General features: G+C 40.8%; 1 protein-coding gene across 5 annotated transcripts in view; it reads right to left on the reverse strand.

The window, feature by feature from the left end:
* Positions 1 to 24,026, reverse strand: part of LOC114645181 (NACHT, LRR and PYD domains-containing protein 3-like) — a 91,730-nt gene that overhangs the window by 62,701 nt on the left and 5,003 nt on the right. For 3 of the 5 annotated variants that reach the window (XM_051921731.1, XM_051921730.1, XM_028793073.2), the window contains exons 2-6: positions 12,620 to 12,800; positions 3,983 to 4,149; positions 3,588 to 3,762; positions 2,513 to 2,578; positions 699 to 2,424 (exon numbers count right to left, since the gene is read on the reverse strand). In XM_051921731.1, the coding sequence (XP_051777691.1) occupies positions 699 to 2,424; positions 2,513 to 2,578; positions 3,588 to 3,762; positions 3,983 to 4,149; positions 12,620 to 12,710 (2,225 nt within the window). In that variant the 5' untranslated portion in view covers positions 12,711 to 12,800. Of the gene's footprint in view, positions 1 to 698; positions 2,425 to 2,512; positions 2,579 to 3,587; positions 3,763 to 3,982; positions 4,150 to 12,619; positions 12,993 to 24,026 lie in introns of those variants that run through there. The other 2 variants (XM_051921729.1, XM_051921728.1) reach the window with 2 other exon arrangements.

Raw genomic sequence — 24,026 nt, forward strand, 5'->3', positions numbered from 1 at the left:
CACAGTGTCATGTGACTGTCTATCAATTATTAACAGTTTCTTTAAGTGTAGACCGTGTTTTATTTTGTAAAAGTATGACTATGCTGTTCATATTGCTATAGATATTTATTATGTTGTGTTTCTTTAAAGGGGAGTACTTTCTGCTTTGTAATGTAATTTCTTGAAAACAAAGATATGCACTGATTATTTCAACACATGGATTGATCTTGACCTGAGGATCATTTCTTCTTCTATGTAGTTTGGTCTTGATTTATTGCTAGCGTGGTACTATATGAGGTACACTGCTGCTGACCCAGTGAGTTTACAATTTCAGATAAGATTCTGCTTAGAAACAACTATCATCTATCTTCTAAAACTTGTTACCCAGGGCAAGGTTATAGGATAGCTGGAGCATTCCAGAAATGAAATGGGGCAGGCAGGAACAACCCCTGGACAGGATTTCACCCCATTACAGGGTGAAAACCAATACCTCCACACTAGGACCAATTTTGCATTGCCAATCCACCTAATTTGTATCTCTTTGGACTATGGGAGGAAAATGCATGTGGACATTGGGAGATTTTGAAAACTCCACACAGGCAGAACCTGGGACACGAACCATGGCCTCCTCACTTAAAGGCAACAGCACTATTCCTGCACCACCATGCCACCCAGTTAACAAACAATCAAACTAAACTCATGAATTTTTTATTACTCACATGACACGTCTGCAGTAGATGAGCCCCGGCACCAGTCTCCTGATGCACTCTGGGGTGATCTGTGTCTCAAACAGGTTGAGCTCCTCAAGTTCTCCACAGCAGTTGATGACAGAGCCCAGCACAGCACAGTCCAGAGGAGATAAAGTCATGTAACTAAAGTCCATCTTTAAATCCTTCCCAATGGCGTCTCTGATTAATCTCTTACTCTGAGTCTCATAGAGCCACTGACACACTCGCAGAGCTTCACTTTTATGTCGCCCCCGTAGCGCCTGTTCAGCTTTCTGCTTCACCCACTCCAGTATCTTCTTTGCTGTCTTCCTCTCAAACTCCCCCAGGACTCCCCCCAGTGTCTTAAATACAGAATCCCTGGCCAGTCCTGCAAGGAATCGAGTGAGAATCTCAAAACGGCCATCTTCACATGAGTCCAGCTTCACAAGCAGCTCCTGGACACTCCCTGATGAACTAAGGTAGAAGAAGCAGGCGGCCATGAACTCCTGCAGTGTGAGGTGATAGAATGTGTATGTCGTGTGCTCCAGATTGCTTTCTCTCTGAAGGATTTCTTTGAGGAACCCTGAGAGGAATGGAGAGGACATAACTGACTGGAGACCAAAGGTGGACATCTCCATCTTGTCATAAAATAAAAGAGTCCTATTCACCACCCCATGATAAGCCATCTTTCCCAATTTGACCAGAATTCCCCTCCGGTCTTTAGCTTTTCGTTTGTGGTTGGTGAGGATGTTGTGAAGGAACATCATAAAGAGCTCGGTGACAGTTCTGGGGGCAGCTCCTCGCTCTTCCTCAGGTGTCATGAAGTGGCTCTTCAGCACAGAGCAGATAATCCAGCAGTATGAGGGGTTGAAGCACATGGTGTACAGGATGGCGTTTTCTTCCACATACTGAAAAGCCTCAGAGCCTTGATCAACATCACCAAAGAACTTCTTAAAGTACATCAGCCTTTGTTCAGGGAAGAACCCCAGGATCTCTGCAAATCGATCAACTCTCACCTTGTCTAGTGAGACCAAGGCTGTTGGTCTGGTTGTTATCAGGACTGTACAGCCCTTCAGTAATGTACTTCTGACCAGGCTAGTGACCATGGTATGGACAGGGAAGTAGTCATTTGGGTCTGAGCATAGTTTAATCTGTGTGAAGTCCAGTTTGTGTTTGTACTCATCCAGACCATCAAATATAAAGAGGAGAGATTCGGGTTTCTTCAGGATTTCTCTCAGTCTTGGGTCATTGAGATATTTATAGTGCCTTACAATCAGTCTGGTCAGAGGCATCTGAGGTTCTGTCTCTCTGTCTAGTAGGTTGAGATCCCTGAACTTAAACAGGAACACAAACGCAAACCTCTGGTACTGAGTGCCTCTGGCCCAGTCAAACATGATCTTCTGGACCATAGTGGTCTTCCCAATTCCCGCCACCCCACTGACCACTACAATGAGAGGGTCTTTGTCACTTCCTGCACTTCTTCTAAAAAGCTGTTCTATCCAGATTCGCTCACATTTCACTTTTGTCCGCTCCTCTAGGAGCTCGGCATGCATCCTTCCAGTCTTCTCAAGTTCATGGTGCCTATCATTGTATGTCCTTCTGTACTGGTCAATGACCATCAGTTCTGTGTATCGGGTCTCAAAGCCCACAATTCTGGTGCATGGATCTCCAGGAGATGCCTGATCCTCCAGAGTCCTAGTGGACTCAAACACACCACATCTGTGTGTCTCGTGGATGTCTGAAAGTCACAATGAGAACAAGTAAGGAAACTGAGGAGCAAAAGAATGGAGAAGCTGGTAACTAGAGAAAGAAGATCAGTGGGTTACCTTTAATTTGATCATTAATGGGATAGGGCTGGAGACTGACCTGAATGTCAAGCAAGAGGTCCATTCCTGAAAGGGAGGACAAGATAAGCATTAGAAATTATAACTTACTCAAAAACACAGCATTTAGACATTTTATAAATTGTAGCCCCAAATTTATTCCTTATGTAAATGTGACAGGTTAGGACTAACATCTTAGTCTCTGTGGCCAAAGATTTAAACAAAGACTGGACGCCAGGTAAGTTGTGTCATTGTTCAGATGACAAAGTCCCAAGAAGACATCAAATTCAGAGAAACTTAAATAGTAGGCACCTTGAGTGACATTGTTACTGTAGACAGTACAAGGAAGGACTCGTCTAACAAGGCTGGGGCAGTAAAATGACTTACATTAGCTCGGCTGTCCTTCAAGTCACAGTGGGACATTGTGATGTCCAGCCAGTCCTTACAGGAGGTTTCTGTGATTGACTCAATAAAAGAACATAAAGGGAAGGTGTATAACCTAACTGGGGACAGGCAGAGCATCATGCAAGTGAAATGGATGATAGTGGGAAATGGGCAGAGCAAAGAAGAAGAATGCTTCATTGGATTTGAAAGTGAAGATTGGAAAAGAAAGAAGAAAGTTTGGAAAATCAACACCTGTGCTGGAAAGTTTGACCAATTTTGAAAAAAAAAATAAAGATGTACACCTGCTGGTTATAGCTGAAGTAGGATGTGAGGGTCAGGTACAGAAGAAGGACAATGAAGGGTGAGTCTCTGTCTCATACAGAAGGATAGCACAGTCTGGAGCACTAAGCTGTACTGCAGGCCGAGAGTCTGAAAGGATTTTGGAGCAACATGACAAAACACAAAAAGTGTGAAATCTAACTGGGACCACCAAACAGCAGCAACATATCACTCCTCAAACAGTTACTGTGTGACCCCTGACAAGAACAACTGGAGGGAGCACTGGAGTTCTGGCACTAAGGCTGGCATCCCATTGTTAGTGTGGGGCTCTATCAGCATTTCATAGAGAGCCCCATACACTGGTACACCCTGGAATGCATCATCTCTATGATATTCAAGAGACTGCATAACTCACCCCGCTCTGTCACCTCCTTCAATATTCTTGTCAGGTTTGGTGATGGAAATCTCACAAGTTCTTCAGCCAGCGCCTCCCACAGGCTGACCAGCACTATGCAGTCTTTCTTCATTATGTCACTGATGAAGGACTCCACACCTGCTCCTTCCTCTTGCTCTTCTTTGGCCTTGAATTTCTAAAATACATAAAACAGGTGTTTGGTTTTGAGATGAGCACTGGTGGTGGTCATTATCTCTGACTTGTTGAGAGACCGCTTGCTAACACCGAATTCTGTTATAGATGGTCAGTTCATCTCCTCTAAAACTGTCACAGAATTTCCCTTAGTTCACTCTCTCTGCTCTCTTCCTCATGTCTGCTGCTCCTTCTCTTCCTCAGTAACACAGAAAGTCTCCTACCTTTGCCTCATCATTTGTGAGTATGTTCTTGGTGACCAGGTTCTGTAGGATACTTGTGATGTCATATTCAATCACGTAGGCCAGATAGGGCTTGTAGTACTCTGTGACATTTAGAAGGTCTTCATGACGGAATTTCTTAATGACTTCAGAAAACGTCTGCGTCAAACCTACAAGAAGAAAGGATAAGATGGTAAAGGAGAGATGAAAGAAATCAGGAGACACAAGGGTCACAAATCAGTCTGACATACCTGATTACATACAAATGAATACAATGCAATCCTCACTTCGCTGTAACTTTAACTGCTGTTGGAGTGAGTCTGGTATCCTTTCATTAATCTAATGAAGTCCTGCTGTGGGAATCTTGGTCATGAAGTAAGTAAGAGCTCTGCTCCATGTCTACCTAACTGTGATTTGGTTTCACTTCCGGTTCAGAGCATGCTGTGCACGTTTTGGCTGCCGCCTCTCACCGGTGTCGTTGCTTTTGTTTTGTTTTATTTTGTTCCATCAGACTTTTTCACCTTCACCTTCTAATTTGACTAATCTTTCTGAATTTAACTTTCTATACAAATGCCATTAGCGATTGCCTAGATCACAGCTGCTTCAATCCTGCACGAGCCCTCTTCCTTCTCTCCTGTTACTGCTTTTGCGGTGAGTATGAATCTACTCTTCCTTCGTTTTCAGTTCGCCTGCTGTGTTTTTGCTTTTCTTGCTGGTTATGCAGTGAGCTCTGGACAGAAGAATCAAAAGTGAAGTTTTTTGGCCCACAGGAACAGTAAACATGTTTGTTACAAACCAATGACAGCATTGCAGGAGAAGAACATCACGCCTACTGTGAAGCATGGTGGTGGAAATGTTTGGGTTTCAAATTGCTTTGTTATCTCAGGGCCAGGGCAGTTTGCAGTCATTGAGTCAACTATGAATTCTGCATTATGTAAAAGTGTACTCAAGGAGAATGTGAGGCCATCGGTCCAAATGTTGAAGTTGAACTGGAAATGGACCTTTCAACATGACAATGATCTGAAGCACACTAACAAATCCTCACAGTAATGGCTCCAAAAGAGGAAAAGAAAGTTTATAGACTAACTTAGTCAAAGCCTTGATTTGAATCCCATTGTACAGTGTCCATTTTAGGACATCCTCCTCCCTCCGAAAAAACTCCATCCTTCCTACTACCTTCGACAAAATATTCCTCCTCCCTGCGAGGAATCCCCCGTCACCCCTCCCCTCTCCTCCCTCCTTCCACCACCGTCCACTCTCAGTTCTCCGATGTCCGTTTTCCGTCATCCACCCTCCTATCTCCGTCATCCACCTTCAGCTCTCCGTCAAACGCCACACTCCCCCTGCCCCCCCATCACGACATTTTCGTTAATGAAGTGACGTAATACTCCAGCTCCACCTTCTTCACAAGTTCATTCACCAAATTATTTGTCAATTATATTTCACAGTAAGATTTTACAGCACGACTCAAACGCGGGAACGAAGGTAAATGACGTTAATTGTTGAGTGTCTTTTAATACTGTGTAAGCATACATATTAACACGTGTGCATTAAAACATGTGCATTTACGGGGTGATTTCTCAGGCTTAAAAGTTCATCTTTTATTAAAAGGTAAACGCAAACTTTTTTCATTCTGAGGGGCACAAACCACGTCGGATTTCAGCCGTTAAATGCGCGAAAATTTTGGTACACCAGATAAATAAGCGCAACGTATTATCAGTTGTATTGTATGCTTACATACACATAGAAATGTGTTAATCGTTAACTAATAGTATGGGATGGTGTTTTTCGACTCAGCTACAGATGCAGATGGAAACCAGAACTGCTTTGGAAAAATATGAACCCCTTAGGGCCGATCTGGAAGAAGGTAGCGCAGCGCCTTGATTTAAACGATTCCATGTCTTGGTGGGTTTGCGTAGCTTGTTGTCAATATCTTTACACCTGTTTTTAAGGCTTATTAACTGAAAGGGGCTTTCATGAAAAAAGTTAGGACTTTGCTACAGGATACACCCTCCACAAGTTAAGGAAGTAAAAATAAAGGTATATATTTCTGTTTTATTTAAACCTTTTAAGTTTGTATGCGGGCAGCATGGTGGTGCAGTGAAAGGTGCCAGTTAGGAGACCCGGGTTCGCTTCCCTGCGTGGAGTTTGCATGTTCTCCCCATAAGTATTCACAGCCTTTGCCATGAAGCTCCAAATTGAGCTCAGGTGCATCCTGTTTCCCCTGATCATCCTTGAGATGTTTCTGCAGCTTCATTGGAGTCCACCTGTGGTAACTTCAGTTGACTGGACATGATTTGGAAAGGCACACACCTGTCTATATAAGGTTCCACAGTTCATGTCAGAGCACAAAGCAAGCATGAAGTCAAAGGAATTGTCTGTAGACCTCCGACACAGGATTGTCTCGAGGCACAAATCTGGGGAAGGTTACAGAAAAATTTCTGCTGCTTTGAAGGTCCCAATGAGCACAGTGGCCTCCATCATCCGTAAGTGGAAGAAGTTCGAAACCACCAGGACTCTTCCTAGAGCTGGCTGGCCATCTAAGCTAAGCGATCGGGGGAGAAGGGCCTTAGTCAGGGAGGTGACCAAGAACCCGATGGTCATTCTGTCAGAGCTCCAGAGGTCCTCTGTGGAGAGAGGAGAACCTTCCAGAAGGACAACCATCTCTGCAGCAATCCACCAATCAGGCCTGTATGGTAGAGTGGCCAGATGGAAGCCACTCCGTAGTAAAAGGCACATGGCAGCCCGCCTGGATTTGCCAAAAGGCACCTGAAGGACTCTCAGACCATGAGAAAGAAAATTCTCTGGTCTGATGAGACAAAGATTGAACTCTTTGGTGTGAATGCCAGGCGTCACGTTTGGAGGAAACCAGGCACCGCTCATCACCAGGCCAATACCATCCTTACAGTGAAGCATGGTGGTGGCAGCATCATGCTGTGGGGATGGGAGACTAGTCAGGATAAAGGGAAAGATGACTGCAGCAATGTACAGAGACATCCTGGATGAAAACCTGCTCCGGAGCGCTCTTGACCTCAGACTGGGGCGACGGTTCATCTTTCAGCAGGACAACGACCCTAAGCACACAGCCAAGATATCAAAGGAGTGGCTTCAGGACAACTCTGTGAATGTCCTTGAGTGGCCCAGCCAGAGCCCAGACTTGAATCCGATTGAACATCTCTGGAGAGATCTTAAAATGGCTGTTCACCGACGCTTCCCATCCAACCTGATGGAGCTTGAGAGGTGCTGCAAAGAGGAATGGGCGACACTGGCCAAGGATAGGTGTGCCAAGCTTGTGGCATCATATTCAACAAGACTTGAGGCTGGAATTGCTGCCAAAGGGGCATCGACAAAGTATTGAGCAAAGGCTGTGAATACTTATGGACATGGGATTTCTCAGTTTGTTTATTTTTAATAAATTTGTAAAAACCTCAAGTAAACTTTTTTCACGTTGTCATTATGGGGTGTTGTGTGTAGAATTCTGAGGAAAAAAATGAATTTAATCCATTTTGGAATAAGGCTGTAACATAACAAAATGTGGAAAAAGTGATGAAACGCTGGGGATACTTTCTGGATGCACTGTATATGAGAAATACACTTAAATACAGTAACAAAGTAATTGTACTGTCAATACTTTCCACCACTGCCCAGTTCCATGTAGAACCTCTTAGTGCAATGGTTTCTCCTACACTATATGTGAATTCTGTACCCCAAATCTTAAAAAAGTCTTGCAATTCCAAAAGGGCTTAAAACTGCAAATCAGGCCTTCTGTTACAGTCTGCCTTAGGATTTTGTTTTCCAATTTTTCCTTTGTCTTGAAAAATATTTGAGGATTGTTCCTAGGGTTTTGGAGGCAACATTAAAAATGATTTGCTTTTTCTCACAGCACCATCTTGTTTTTTCTTATTTGAACCAGCATTTCAATAGTTCTGCTCCTATGCCATTACTTACAGTATGATGGAAGATGGTGAGAGTGCAATGTGTGATGCCACTACAATAAGGACCTAAGGGTCAGTCAGTGCTGTGACTTTAATGGTTGTTCAAGATTGAACTCTGGAAGGAAACAAACTCACCAGCATTTCTTCTTGTTAGTTTTGTATTTATGGTTTATGATTATTTTTCCTGTCCTGTAAATTTAAATTACGTCTCGTGTTTAATGGCTCTGGTTTTGTGTACTATTCTGTTCTTTGATTGTTGTTCTGTTTACACTTTGTTATTTTATTACACTGATCTAAATGAAAATCCTCAAGATCAAATAAAAAATAAAATATTGGGCACTTTATAGATGCCAGTGTACTGAATTATTCTCTGAAATTGGAATTTCTTAACCACAAACTATTTCTGTGATTTAGTGAAAAACGCCATTTTGAAAAAAAAAAAACAATTATAAAAATGGATCATGTTTGTTATTTGACAGAAGTATTTTTCATGCTCAGAATTTTATTTAAAGTAGAAGGATTTGATTCTGTGAGTCCAGGTGGTGAAGGACATAAGCAGCAAGATGAAATGATAAGACATCAGTATGACAATGAAATAATCTACAGAAATAAAATCACAATTCCCTCTGTCTATCTTTGACATTGTTTGGCTTTGTTTGCTGTTATTCATCCCTCTTACACTTTAAGGATCTCATTTTAACTCTCAGATCACATCTGGTCAGTCTGTTTGTCTGTCTGTTTGTCTGTCTGTTTGTTTGCAAATCACACAAAAACAGCTAACCACGTTTTTATAAAATGTCACATGTTGGTTGTCGTCAGTCCAACTTAAAATCCAGACTACATGGAAAAGGCAGGAGTGTAGTGTGATGTGACGGAGGACTTAAAAACAGCTGTTTTGGTTTTCTACTTATATTATTGCACATGCTAATTCAAATTTAGGATTTATGCACTTTTACTGAGGACTCACAGGGACGTGGCTAGCACCACAAAAACCGACATTACTCCGGAGTAGTTGACGGTCGATTACAATTAATACAACTTAGCATACAAAATTTATGGGGCTTGAGTGTCATCATGAAAAGGGGTTCATTACAAAAAACACATTAGTTTTGTAAGATTACACGCAATATCAAAGATTCAATGATAGAACAAAAACTCAGTTTATTAATTAACAACATCTCAATTTAGGAGAGCAGAGACATTGATAGAGAGGGAGTGGAGATGACAGAAGAGACAGCCACCCATCACAAAGGGATCAACATTTAAAAATAAAACACAGAGAAATATCTCTTGTCATATCTTAACCCACTGTGGTGGGTTGGCACCCTGCCCAGGATTGGTTCCTGCCTTGTGCCCTGTGTTGGCTGGGATTGGCTCCAGCAGACCCCCGTGACCCTGTGTTCGGATTCAGCGGGTTGGAAAATGGATGGATATCTTAACCCAGCGTTTCTCAACCTTTAAGTATTTACGACCCGAGTTTTCATAACAGTTTTAATCGCGCCCCCCACAATGTTTTTTTGAAACCCTAATAAAATGTATTCCTATATTTTTTGCTGGCGATATACCGCTACACATATGTGGCAACACTGCCCATCTCTTCTTATTTCTTGTGCTTTCACTGAAAGTTTCAATCTTTGCCGAATTTACTAGATATGCATCTGATGGTATAAATGTGAACTTCATCTCGCCGAGGCCATATTTCAGTCTGGTTGTTTGACTTAAGTACTCGATAGTGTTCATAGCAACTCGAATATACAGGTGCTGGTCATAAAATTAGAATATCATGACAAAGTTGATTTATTTCAGTAATTCCATTCAAAAAGTGAAACTTGTATATCAGATTCATTCATTACACACAGACTGATGTATTTCAAATGTTTAGTTCTTTTAATGTTGATGACAACTAATGAAAGTCCCAAATTCAGTATATCGGAAAATTAGAATATCAATTAAGACCAATGCAAAAAAAGGATTTTTAGAAATGTTGGCCAACTGAAAGGTATGAACATGAAAAGTATGAGCGTGTACAGCACTCAATATTTAGTTGGGGCTCCTTTGGCCTGGATTACTGCAGCAATGCGGCGTGGCATGGAGTCGATCAGTCTGCGGCACTGCTCAGGTGTTATGAGAGCCCATGTTGCTCTGATAGTGGCCTTCAGCTCTTCTGAATTGTTGGGTCTGGCGTATTGCATCTTCCTCTTCACAATACCCCATAGATTTTCTATGGGGTTAAGGTCAGGCGAGTTTGCTGGCCAATCAAGAACAGGGATACCATGGTCCTTAAACCAGGTACTGGTAGCTTTGGCACTGTGTGCAGGTGCCAGGTCCTGTTGGAAAATGAAATCTTCATCACCATAAAGTTCGTCAGCAGCAGGAAGCATGAAGTGCTGTAAAACTTCCTGGTAAACGGCTGCGTTGACCTTGGACCTCAGAAAACACAATGGACCAACACCAGCAGATGACATGGCACCCCAAACCATCACTGACTGTGGAAACTTTACACTGGACATCACGCAACGTGGATTCTGTGCCTCTCCTCTCTTCCTCCAGACTCTGGGACCTTGATTTCCAAAGGAAATGCAAAATTTACTTTCATCAGAGAACATAACTTTGGACCTCTCAGCAGCAGTTCAAAGGCGAGACGCTTCTGACGCTGTCTCTTGTTCAAGAGTGGCTTGACACAAGGAATGCGACAGCTGAAACCCATGTCTTGCATACGTCTCTGTGTGGTGGTTCTTGAAGCACTGACTCCAGCTGCAGTCCACTCTTTGTGAATCTCCCCCACATTTTTGAATGGGTTTTGTTTCACAATCCTCTCCAGGGTGCGGTTATCCCTATTGCTTGAACACTTTTTTCTACCACATCTTGTCCTTCCCTTCGCCTCTCTATTAATGTGCTTGGACACAGAGCTCTGTGAACAGCCAGCCTCTTTAGCAATGACCTTTTGTGTCTTGCCCTCCTTGTGCAAGGTGTCAATGGTCGTCTTTTGGACAACTGTCAAGTCAGCAGTCCTCCCCATGATTGTGTAGCCTACAGAACTCGACTGAGAGACCATTTAAAGGCTTTTGAGTTAATTAGCTGATTAGAGTGTGGCACCAGGTGTCTTCAATATTGAACCTTTTCACAAGATTCTAATTTTCCGAGATACTGAATTTGGGACTTACATTAGTTGTCAGTTATAATCATCAACATTAAAAGAAATAATCATTTGAAATACATCACTCTGTGTGTAATGAATGAATCTAATATACAAGTTTCACTTTTTGAATGGAATTACTGAAATAAATCAACTTTGTCATGATATTCTAATTTTATGACCAGCACCTGTATTTTTCATATTTTCGATTCTTGTTTTCTTTTTTTTCACATCTTCGCGCTGCCCTTTTTTGTTACTTCCCCCTAGGAGGGCGCGCCCAACAGGTTGAGAACGGCCATCTTAACCCATTGTACAAATGTACTTGAGCAATGCAGGCAAGTCGACCACAATGTCGACTACAATGTATAAAACTGAACGTGTGCTTGTTTGTCGGGTATAAAAGTCCACACAAGTCATTCCCAAACATTTTCCCTTCCGAAACTTTACTTAGTGGCTGCTCCAGAATATTACTGCACCCCAGTCAGAGCTAAAATGAAAGGACAAATAAAATAAAAACAGAGACAAAGAGTCTGTAGGCCAACAGGTAGGAGAGAGGCTGTAATTTGTCATCTGTTCCCAAAGTTACTGCTAATAAATACAGTGCCATATAAGAGTATTCAGACACACATTACACAAATGTCACACTTTCACAGACTTCCTTAAACAGACATTCAGATTATGAGATATGTGTAATTCAAATGTCAAGTAGAGATTTAGTAGGCACCTCATTCAGGGCCGGTCCTGCCTTCTGCATGATGCTGCCAGGATGGGCTCAGCCCCCCTGCATACCCTAAATTGTACTGAGCAGGACAGAACATTGTAATAATAATAATAATAATAATACATTTTATTTATATAGCGCCTTTCCCATACTCAAGGCACTATCAGAATATAATAAAGAACGGCAGCGTATACAGTATATAGCATTGTACAAACAAGATAAATAATTGTGTTAGCCCACTGGATGGCAGCTAAGTCTAGTTTAGGTTCACCCACACCACATTACAGATTTAAAATTAAACATTTTAGATTTCTTTCTTTAGTTTCTTTTCTGTGTGTCCATACAATTGAGACACAATCTTCAGACACTGATGCAAGTGCCTCACTTTTCCTAATCCTCCATTTTCCCATTTTTTAAACTCTCTTTTTCAGTTAATGCTGTCACTAATCCTGAATACCAAGCGTGTGTCACGCGACATGATTGTCTACACAGCGACATTCAGCTCTATTCCACTGACTGAGAAATCACCAAACACCATAACTGACACACACATTTGAGAGGTCAGCGGAGCAACTTGAGAAAACCAACATGCAAATGGCGAGAACATAGAAAACCCACCATGACACCACTTAGACGAGTGTTTGTAATTTCAAAGACTCTGACATTTAATTAACACATGTGCGTCAAAGAGAAATAAGAGCTCCTATAAATCTGTTTACTTGTTCATATATCTTCAGACTCTCTTTTCTTTAATTTATTATTAAAATGACTAAATATTAATAAAACCACTTTCAGATTTTGTTACACCCTTTCTTAATGACTGAATGATGTCTCTGAATTGTTCTCACCAGACAGAGCAGCGACTTCTTCATCAGGTCTTCTTAACCTAAAGTACGCCTGTCCAGACTTCTGTTGGGTCTTTGTGCAGTAGAAAGCCATTTGAAGACGTCAAGATGACTGAATATCTGATCAGAGTGGCATTTGGTGTCCTTTCAACCAAAGTTCAGCTGGCCCCTCGGTGGTTAAAGACTGTGGAAGTAAGACAGAGAAGACATTGAGGTGGGCAGTAGAGGACAGAGAGAATTAAAGTAAATGAGTGGGTGGTCAATGGCTAAGAGGAGCTCACGTCTGGTCTTAATCATCTATGTGTTTGACATGACGGCGTGAAGAGAGCCAGTCTTGTTGTAAATATTTTAAAATTTAAATTTATAAACACATGCCAATAGTCACAGGAATAAAATCTCTGTAGTCAGGATGAACTTGGTGGTAGCAACACACAACTAAGTCAGGGACCTGGGAATCCTTTATAGGATTAGTAGTTAGAGGGACATACGAGTATAAGAGTAGGGTCAGTCCAGATAAGGATGTGACACTCAGGATTATTTACTAGGCATATAAACCTGTGACAGGTGCTGGTCAACGTTAGAGTGACGTCACATCCTATATTGGCTGTGACAACTTAAAACTAAATCAAGGGTGTTCAAATGTAGAGGAAATGAAAGAATCAGAAAAACAGGCCAAGGACAGAAACCTGGAAGTCAAAATGGTCTTTTAGAAAATACCAAAACAGAGGTCCAAAAGAGTGAAGTGACGGGTAAATACATTTTATTGTTTTGACAGAAAGATAGTGTCTGAGGATACCTAAAGTTTGGACCATAAAGAGCTCAGTGAACTGTAGGAGGTCTTTCCAGTTTTCTTTGTTCAGTCATTACCCAACCTGCTATATCCTAAAACAGGGTCATGGGGGGGTCTGCTGGAGTCAATCCCAGCCAACACAGGGTGCAAGGCAGGAACAAATCCCTGGGCAGGGCACCAGCCCACTGCAGGGCAAACACACACAGCGAGAAATTAGGACCACCAATGCACCTAACCTGCATGTCTTTGGACTGTGGGAGGAAACTGGAGCACCTGGAAGAAACCCACGCAGACACTGGGAGAACATGCAAACTCCATGCAGGGAGGACCCGGGAAGCAAACCCGTGTCTCCTAATTGCGAGGCAGCAGCGCTACCACTGCGCCACCTTACAGTTTTCTTGAGCTTTGCTAATCGTATCTAACAACTCAAATCCTTCCCATATCTTGACGAATTCTCTCAGCTTGACTGTTGGTTTAAGGATACCCTTAAGTAAAGTTTATTTGAATCCCCACTTAAATATTTTTAGAATTGGGAAACAAACTGTGGACCATTACCAGAAATTGTTATCTTTGCAAACTCCTAAAGTATAAGAAATTCTTCAATGAATACTTTCATTAAATCCTAAACTAATGCTGGATTTTGTGAAGGATGTGAGATGATCGGACATCAAAAGTTGATCAACAGTCACTTGAACTGCTGTACACCTTCAGAGGGTGGTAGATCAGAAGTAAGACCTCTCGCCAACTGCTCCCACGGTCTACTGGGAAAGAGGCCATAAGAAGACAATTGAGATCCCAAGGGTGTCAAATGGGCTGCAAATGTCACGAGACCTTGATCTTAACCTTTGATGTCTTCTGTGGAAGATGAATGTTCTCTTTGTTCCCTTCTACTAATTCATGTCTGAGAAGTAAGCTTTACGAAAACCATTCAGCATGCTTTGCTGAGCAAACAGAAAAAATATTTGTTCAAAGGACTCAAGGTCTAAGCACTCCACACATGAGACTGCCTTATCACGTTTTCCCTTAGTTTACATCTGAACGCCATAACAAAGGGGCCAAGGAATCAAGTTGCAAAAGGGGCATTGAAGGGGCTCAAGGATTATGTATAATAAAGTGTTGACTGTTGCATTTTCATAATGAATATTAAATCACGTATGCTAGGGGTATAAAAACTTTGCCCCACCCAACAGACAGGGTTCAGAAGAGCCCTGACGCTGTCATGTAATATTGATTGCCTGCTTTTCTGAAACCTGCTCACTGTGATGATGAGAAAATAAAGCTGCTATATGACCACACCTGCTGTCTTGTCTAAGTGATCGTCCACACTTCTCTCATAGCTGATTATCACACGTGTGTTTTAATAAACTCTGAAGTTTCATAAATTAAAAACTGACAAGCAAGAACAGAATCATTGCTAAATCTTTGATCTGAACAATTACAGAATAAATACTGGGCCCTCACCAGTGTACTCTGAGATTTCATTTCCTTTTGTTGAAAACTGTTTATTTATTCAATTACATTTGCAATGTCTACTAAGGCTCTAACTGCCAAAGAGCATTCTGGAAAGATTTTGTTTTCATGCTCCCCACCTTGTTGTACCTCATCACACTGCAGGTAGGTCATCACCTCTGAACCACTTCTGATGCTTTGACGTTCTGATGAGAAATTTAGTTGGCTGTTTTCCCTCAATGTCTGGTTGCCGAGTACAGCCTTACCTTCATTAATAATTTTTTTATTTCTGCTGGGAGCGACAGCAATTCTTTAAGAAGAGATGGGAAACGTCTAAACAGGCAAGGCACCCAAAACCTCTCAGACATCACAGCTAAGATAATTAATCAGATGTGACTACTAGAAATCCATCTCAATACTAATGTACATCATACTGTATATTAAACATTGCCGAGCTGGCAGCTAAATTGTTTAAAAATGTGTGTTGTATTAAGTCACATGTAATCTGCAATAAAGACTTTAAAAACAGTATCCACAAATTCATAAATATCCATCTCATTAATCGTTTGGTGAAATCAAGCCAACAATTGACTTTTAAAATGACCTTACGTAGCATCAGTGCTCTAAATAGCAAATCATTTTATGTAAGAATAAGGATAACAGTGATGCTGATCTAAGCTATTTACGTAGCTCAGGTCTTGTTAACTATAAACCCGTGTTTAGATGTGATCACTTAGTTTGTTCTGCATTGGCTTCATCAATCAATGCGCACCAAATCAGCACTCTAGCAATGGACCAGACTGTCACTACAATTTCTGAATTTGCATAAATGCAAAAAAAATTACTATTTGTAGGTGCCCCCACACTCTGATACAGCTGTGCTCTTCTGACACCTAAAATGTGTCTTTACTAAATATCAAAACGTTATACAGTAAGACGATCTTATCAGTGATAGGAAAACAGATATTCTTACATTAAATGAACCGTGGCTCAGCTCTGATGGTGCAGCAGTGTTCATTGAAGCAGCACCTATGAATTACAGTTTTCTTCATTCTGTTCACCAAGGTAAAAGAAGCAGCATTTTAGCGAGTAATAATAAATAATAATTTATTACATTTATATAGTGCTTTTCTCAGTACTCAAAGTGCTATCCACACAGGGAGGAACCGGGAAGCAAACCCACACTCTTCCACATTCCACTTACTGCAAAGCAGCAGCACTACCACTGTGCCACCTGTGAGGACTGCAGTATTTACTTGAGTCAATTAAACTGTGAAGACGACTGGTACTTTCATATCTTTCAAGTGTGATTATACAGTGCATCCAGAAAGTATTCCCAGCACATCACTTTTTCCACATTTTGTTATGTTACAGCCTTATTCCAAAATGGATTAAATTCATTTTTTTCCCTCAGAATTCTACACACAACACCCCATAATGACAATGTGAAAAAAGTTTACTTGAGGTTTTTGCAAATTTATTAAAAATAAAAAAACTGAGAAATCCCATGTCCATAAGTATTCACAGCCTTTGCTCAATACTTTGTCAATGACCCTTTGACAGCAATTACAGCCTCAAGTCTTGATGCATATGATGCCACAAGCTTGGCACACCTGTCCTTGGCCAGTTTGGCCCATTCCTCTTTGCAGCACCTCTCAAGCTCCATCAGGTTGGATGGGAAGCATCGGTGCACAGCCATTTTAAGATCTCTCCAGAGATGTTCAATCAGATTCAAGTCTGGGCTCTGGCTGGGCCACTCAAGGACATTCACAGAGTTGTCCTGAAGCCACTCCTTTGATATCTTGGCAGTGTGCTTAGGGTCGTTGTCCTGCTGAAAGATGAACCGTCGCCCCAGTCTGAGGTCAAGAGCGCTCTGGAGCAGGTTTTTATCCAGGATGTCTCTGTACATTGCTGCAGTCATCTTTCCCTTTATCCTGACTAATCTCCCAGTCCCTGCCACTGAAAAACATCCCCACAGCATGATGCTGCCACCACCATGCTTCACTGTAGGGATGGTATTGGCCTGGTGATGAGCGGTGCCTGGTTTCCTCCAAACGTGACGCCTGGCATTCACACCAAAGAGTTCAATCTTTGTCTCATCAGACCAGAGAATTTTCTTTCTCATGGAATGAGAGTCCTTCAGGTGCCTTTTGGCAAACTCCAGGTGGGCTGCCATGTGCCTTTTACTAAGGAGTGGCTTCCGTCTGGCCACTCTACCATACAGGCCTGATTGGTGGATTGCTGCAGAGATGGTTGTCCTTCTGGAAGGTTCTCCTCTCACCACAGAGAACCTCTGGAGCTCTGACAGAGTGACCATCGGGTTCTTGGTCACCTCCCTGACTAAGGCCCTTCTCCCCCGATCACTCAGTTTAGATGGCCGGCCAGCTCTAGGAAGAGTCCTTGTGGTTTTGAACTTCTTCCACTTATGGATGATGGAGGCCACTGTGCTCATTGGGACCTTCAAAGCAGCAGAAATTTTTCTGTAACCTTCCCCAGATTTGTGCCTTGAGACAATCCTGTCTCTGAGGTCTACAGACAATTCCTTTGACTTCATGCTTGGTTTGTGCTCTGACATGAACTGTCAACTGTGGGACCTTATATAGACAGGTGTGTGCCTTTCCAAATCATGTCCAGTCAACTGAATTTACCACAGGTGGACTCCAATGAAGCTGAAGAAACATCTCAAGGATGATCAGGGGAAACAGGATGGACCTGAGCTCAATTTCGAGCTTCATGGCAAAGGCTGTGAATACTTATGTACATGTGCTTTCTCAATTTTTTTATTTTTAATACATTTGCAAAAATCTCAAGTAAACTTTTTTCACACTGTTATAATTCTGAGGAAAAAAATGAATTGAATCCATTTTAGAATAAGGTTGTAACATAACAAAATGTGGAAAAAGTGACGCGCTGTGAATACTTTCTGGATGCACTGTATGTGGTTATTCAAGGAGTGATGTAATCTTGATCATTTATAGACCCCCAAAAGTATAATGCCTCTTTTACTGAGGAATTCTCAGACTTCATATCTATTATAATAACTAATTACGATAGGCTCCTGATTATAGAGGATTGCAATGTTCATGTGCATATTCAGTGTGACCCTAAAGTAATCGATTCATGAACTCACTGCACTCATTTGACATCAGTCAGCCCACACATAAGGGAGGGCACACACGCTGGTTCAGTTATTTCAAAAGGTTTAAAAACTGACGTGAGGCAGGTCATGGATGTCAGTACAGTATATCAGAACATTTCTATGTAATGTAGAAATATTGCTAACTACTAGTAAAGTGTAGTGTATTGTTAAAAAATGCTACTTTGATGCATCTGCAGCATCTGTCAGTCAGTAATTTTCTAAAATGCTTTGCCCTGAACAGTGTGGCAGGGGGTCTGCTGGAGACTATCCCAGCCAGCATAGGGCACAAGGCAGGAACAGACACTGGACAAGGTGCCAGTTCACTGCAGGGTGAAGACACACACCAACCATACACCAGGGCAAATTTAGCATCTAACTTGCATGGGAGGAAACCTGCAGAGACACAGGAAGAACATGCAAACTCCACATAGTTTTTAGATTTGCTAATATTCTCAATAATCAGTCTGAATGGAGTGCCTGTCTTAGCACAACCGGCAATGATACCAGTAAGGTAGAATATTTATTTTCAAAGGTATGAGCTACAGCTGACACAATGGCCTCTGAAAGAACTGTTTAAAAAATACACCATCATTAGACGCAGAAAAGGCATTTGACATGATCGAATGGAATTACCTTTTCACTGCACTGGAGAAATTTGGGTTTGGCCCGAATATTTGTGCTTGGATCAAACTACTGTATACCAGTCCAGAAGCTTCAGTTTGTATTAATAACATTTGCTCAGACTACTTTAAACTAGAACGTGGTACCAGACAAGGATGTCCCTTGTCGCCACTGTTGTTTGCAATCGCTATTGAACCACTGGCGGTTCGCTGCCGAAATTCTTATCAGATAAAGGGGATTGTCAGAGAAGGACTGGAACAGAAAATTTCTCTATATGCAGATGATATGGTCTTATATATATCGGACCCAGAAAACACTGTCCCTGCTGTTTTAACAGCACTAACAGAATTTCAAAAGATATCTGGTCTTAGAATTAATCTGAATAAAAGTATACTCTTTCCAGTGAACTCACAAGCATATAATATTAAATTAGACACCCTACCTTTTACCATAGCAGATCAGTTTAAATACCTAGGGGTAAATATCACAAGTAAACATAAAGCTCTATATCAACAAAATTTTGGCGTCTGTATGGAAAAAATTAAGCAAGACTTGCATAGATGGTCAACCCTTCATCTCACTCTAGCCGGAAGAATTAACTTTGTTAAGATGAATATCCTTCCTAAACTTCTCTTTTTATTTCAAAACATTTCAATATATATCAATAAATCATTTTTTAAACAGTTAGATTCAATAATAACCTCATTCATTTGGAACTCAAAACACCCACGTATCCGAAGAGCGACCCTACAAAGACCTCAGGCAGAAGGTGGCATGGCTTTACCTAATTTTCAGTTTTATTACTGGGCAGCAAACATACAAGCCATAAAAACCTGGACACAAATAAATGAACATACAGAGGCTTGGTCCGCAATAGAAGTAAAATCCTGCAGTACTTCTTTATATTCCCTGCTCTGCTCTCCAATAAATGAAAGTTATCGCAAATATACTAATAACCCAATTGTGCTTTACTCACTCAGAATATGGAACCAAATTAGGAAGCATTTTAAGATGGAAAATCTTTTATCAGTGGCACCTCTGCAAGGGAACCACCTCTTTCAACCTTCGCAAACATATCCAGTTTTTAATACCTGGAAAAGTTTTGGGATTAAAATGCTCAGAGATCTTTATATAGATAACATATTTACATCTTTTGAACAATTACGTTCAAAATTTATCCTCCCAGCTACACATTTCTTTTACTATCTTCAAATTAGAAATTTTGTTAAACAGAAATTGCCCGATTTCCCCCACCTTGCACCCTCCACAATGCTGGAAAAAATACTGCTCAATTCCGAGGAAACAAACACTATTTCCGCAATATATAAAATCTTATTAGAGTCCCTACCTTTCAAAGACCCAAGAGGACATTGGGAAGAAGATCTCTTAATCAATATATCAGAAAAGGAGTGGAAGGTAGCAAAGCAGAGAATTCACTCGAGTTCTATATGCGCAAAGCATAGAATTATTCAACTAAAAATTATATATCGAGCTCAACTGTCTCGCTTAAAACTGTCCAAAATGTTTCCAGGGCAGGATCCAACCTGCGAACGCTGCAACCAAGCTCCTGCCTCACGGGGTCACATGTTCTGGGCCTGCACCAAACTAACATCATTTTGGACAAAAATTTTTAAGTGCCTCTCAGACAGCCTTAGTATCACAATCCCTCCTAACCCACTAACAGCTGTGTTTGGTGTCCTACCAGATGGACTTGAATTGGAGAAGGACAAGCAAACGGTGATTGCATTCACTACACTCTTGGCACGCAGACTTATTCTGTTAAATTGGAAGAATCCTAATTCTCCTCTTATAAGTCAGTGGGAAACCGATGTTTTATATTATTTGAAATTGGAAAAAATCTAATTTTCAGTTAGAGGATCTGTACAAAATTTTTTCAAAACATGGCAGGATTTAATCAATATTATTTTAGAATAAGAGAAATAACTATTATTGCATTTAACTCCCTTCTCCATCTCTTATTTATATAGATATTTACTTCTCCCCTTCTTTTGTCTAATGTTGCCTTATTAAAAAGCTTAAAGAAATTTTCCTTTAGCTAAGCTCTCCTTCTCAGGGGTGGGGTTTGATTTGTTTTCAAATTTGTTGGGTTATAAATTGATCTGTTTGTATGGAATGATTACAATGAAAATTAATAAAATAAAAATATAAAAAAAAAAAAAAAAAAAATACACCAGCATTAAAATACCCGGAAAAAAAAATCATAGAGTGTCAGATTTTAAGAGAAAATGCCGCAGGGCTGAATGTACAGTAAATGGAGTCAAATTGAATTAACAATCCACTATGAAATTTTAAAGACACATATAGCTGAGTATAATAAAATAGTTGGACTTGAGAGGCAGTTCTATCTTTCTAAAATTATAAATAATTAGGCAGCAAACCTAAGAGTTATATTTTCAACTATTGATTGTCTTCTAAACGAAGTTTAAGATAATGAAATGCCACCTGTAGATTTCTATGCAAAGCTTGTCTCTCCAAAATGAATCCTGCTCTTCTTCAGCATGCTCTTTTTTAGAAAAGTAAATTCCTTTACTGAAATAAATCTTCCTGAGCTCCACAGAATAATTTCTCAACTTAAACCCTCCAATTGAGTCCTTGACCAGTCCTTATGTAGAGTGCCAGTTTTATAACTGGTGAGGCCTTAAGCTAAGTAAGGTCTAGATGCCCCTTGTTAAAAAGTCACTTTCGGAGGTCTTGTCAAAGCTGGGGTGTTAATAGGAAAGGAGTAATGAGCATCATCGAAGAACGGTTTAGGGGGATCCTGTGTGTCATGTTGAAAGCAATCACAGCAGGAAGAGTCCCCCTTAGAGGAATGAGCAGAATCAAAGACCGTGGAGAGGAGGTCATCCCTAAATCTGGTACTGTGTGCACCCCATAGGTGCACTCGCTGGCTACAGAGCCTTGTCATCATTTGTCATCTTTCCCATTTTCCGTAAGTGAGTCAGTATATGGGAGCTCCCTGCGGTCGTTTAGTTCACTTCTGTCTTGAGCCCGCTCTGCTTAGTGAGTTAATGCCAAGGAAGACAGATGATGACCACCAAACTAAAGAGTTTATTCTCACTCTGAAGAACTCCGAATCTCAGGCTCCAGACCCAAGTCAAGTGCAATTAGAACAGTTACACATTTCCTCCACATTCGGTGGTAAGGTTCTGTATTGGACTTATTCTTCTAAGATGTTTGGTCATGCAGGAGTCTTCCAAATATTTAAACTAAATAAAATATATTTCTGGTTAAAAAGAATGAATAAGGGATATATGTGATTGTTTCACCACATGAAGTTAGTTCTTCAGGTCTGTTACAGCCATTTGTTCATCTTCATGGATTTTCCATTTTAATTACTTCAGACGGAGGTTTTCTGTTTGTTTCTTGAATTTGAAATTTTCTTTTGTAACTGCCTCATACCACACAGAGCCATACAACCCTAAACTTAAGAAGCAGAATTCCAGCCTTTACAGACCAAGAAGAAATGATTGTGAAATCTAAAAGCACTCAGAATAGGAAAAAAGGGGAACCACAAGAAAACTGTGGTCCCAAAATAATAATAGAAACATAATTTGTTATTTCAAAAACTTCAATCAACGAAGCAAACAGCCAAACCTCAAGGCAATCAAAGCAGTGCACAATTCTAAAAAATCTTTTATATAAACTACATTTCCTAAAAACAGAAAAGCAGTACAGCTGCAAATGGAAGGAGAACACCCCCCTTGGCTCCATATGTGGTGGACAAGGCAAGAAAATAAGAGGAGCAAAAAATAACAACAACAAAAAAAAAACAATACTTTAAAATGTTCTTTGAGGCTGAATATTTTTTCAATTTTTCTAGTAGATTGATTTAGAAATAATTTGTTGTATAAATTTTAAATTATTATTTATTTTCATTAAGAAATCAATTTTTACTTTTTTTAAAATAAACCAACAAAACAACAAACATCATCTTGTTACTTCATTAAATAAATGATTGAAAAATTAAAAATACATAAATCTACAATACAACAATACTAAACTGAAAGTGTAAATCTCTGTGCTTTGGTAGATTTATGTTGTTCTTGTCAGTATTGTGGTTTTCTTTGATTTGCTCCGGTTCTTGACATTTTGCTTTGCTTGTCCTTGAGGATTTGGATTTTGTTTGCTTTTAATGCAAGGCAGTTTAACTATTTTTGCTCCTGCTTTCTTTTTGTTGTATATTCCAATCTCTGCAAAAAATCCTGTTTCTTATAAAGCATTCTTCGTGGTCCCCAGTCCAGGGGTTCAAGGTGATCCACACCCTTGTGGTGTAGTCTAAGAATGATTTTGGACTTAATGCAATACATTTTGAGCTTTGAGAGTGAAGTGTATTTTCAGCAGATGTAGGCCAAAGCCAGCCATTAGATTTAACTCTCTAAACATTCTGTGCATTCTGGACATTAAAACCACTATGTGGCCATACAGGCCAACAAGATCCTCCATCCTATCACCAAGACAGTCCAAATAAACATCAGATCGAGATGTGAAGGTCCCTAAAACCCTGCACTCCACTGCATTACCTGGTCATTTATTCTATGTGTCTGTGGTTCTTTCTAACATTGGGGTAAAACAAGTTTCCAACCGTGCCCCAGTATTACTGTTGAAGAACTTATTTTAAAGTAACAACTGAGTAATTCCTTTCATAATCTCTGTTTGCTTAAACTAAAAAGGTTTCATTCCTTCAATCTGTCCTCACCGCTGATACCTTTTAGTCCTGGAATCAGCTTGGTCCCTCTTCTCTGGACGTTCTCTGGTGGTGCCGCTAGACCAGATCTGCACACAGAACTGAAGTGTCCTGGCCAGGTTGAAGCCCAGGGTGGACAACATGACTGTTGGGTCGACTGAGGGAGGGCAGAGAAGGGTGCAGAGGACTGACATTGGGGGTATGATTGATGGTAAAGAGAGGAAAAGAAGCGGCACCCTGAACGGCGGGCACGGAGGCATAGATTTTGCTGGATAGTTCGAGAGAGGAGGGTGGGGGGATGTGAAATCAGTGTTTTGTTTTTTTTTGCTTCATTAACGGCGTCTCCCAGGGCCATAGCAATGACAGATTCAAAGACAATTGTAAATAGTTCAAGTTCAAAGTTGCTCATTTTGTTTTTACAGTTGTGTATTTTTATTTGACTCTTCCAGTAAACTGTGCTGTGATCCTTTCTTTGTCCTTCTGTGTTTCTTCCTTTCCAAACCTAACATGTTGAGGTCACTGCAGTATTCCACATGAGGCCTCACCAGTGCGTTATGAAGATCAAACATAAAAAGGTGGACTGCACTATACGTCAGTTAGTGTAAAGTGGACAGATCATCTGTCTTTATCAGCTTAAGATGGTCCATGTTTGTTAGGATTTGCTGTTGTGAACTCAGGCTGTTCTTAGCCAAGGCTCGCTCAGATA

This window comes from Erpetoichthys calabaricus (assembly GCF_900747795.2).
Source record: "Erpetoichthys calabaricus chromosome 1 unlocalized genomic scaffold, fErpCal1.3 SUPER_1_unloc_22, whole genome shotgun sequence".
NCBI lineage: Eukaryota > Metazoa > Chordata > Cladistia > Polypteriformes > Polypteridae > Erpetoichthys > Erpetoichthys calabaricus.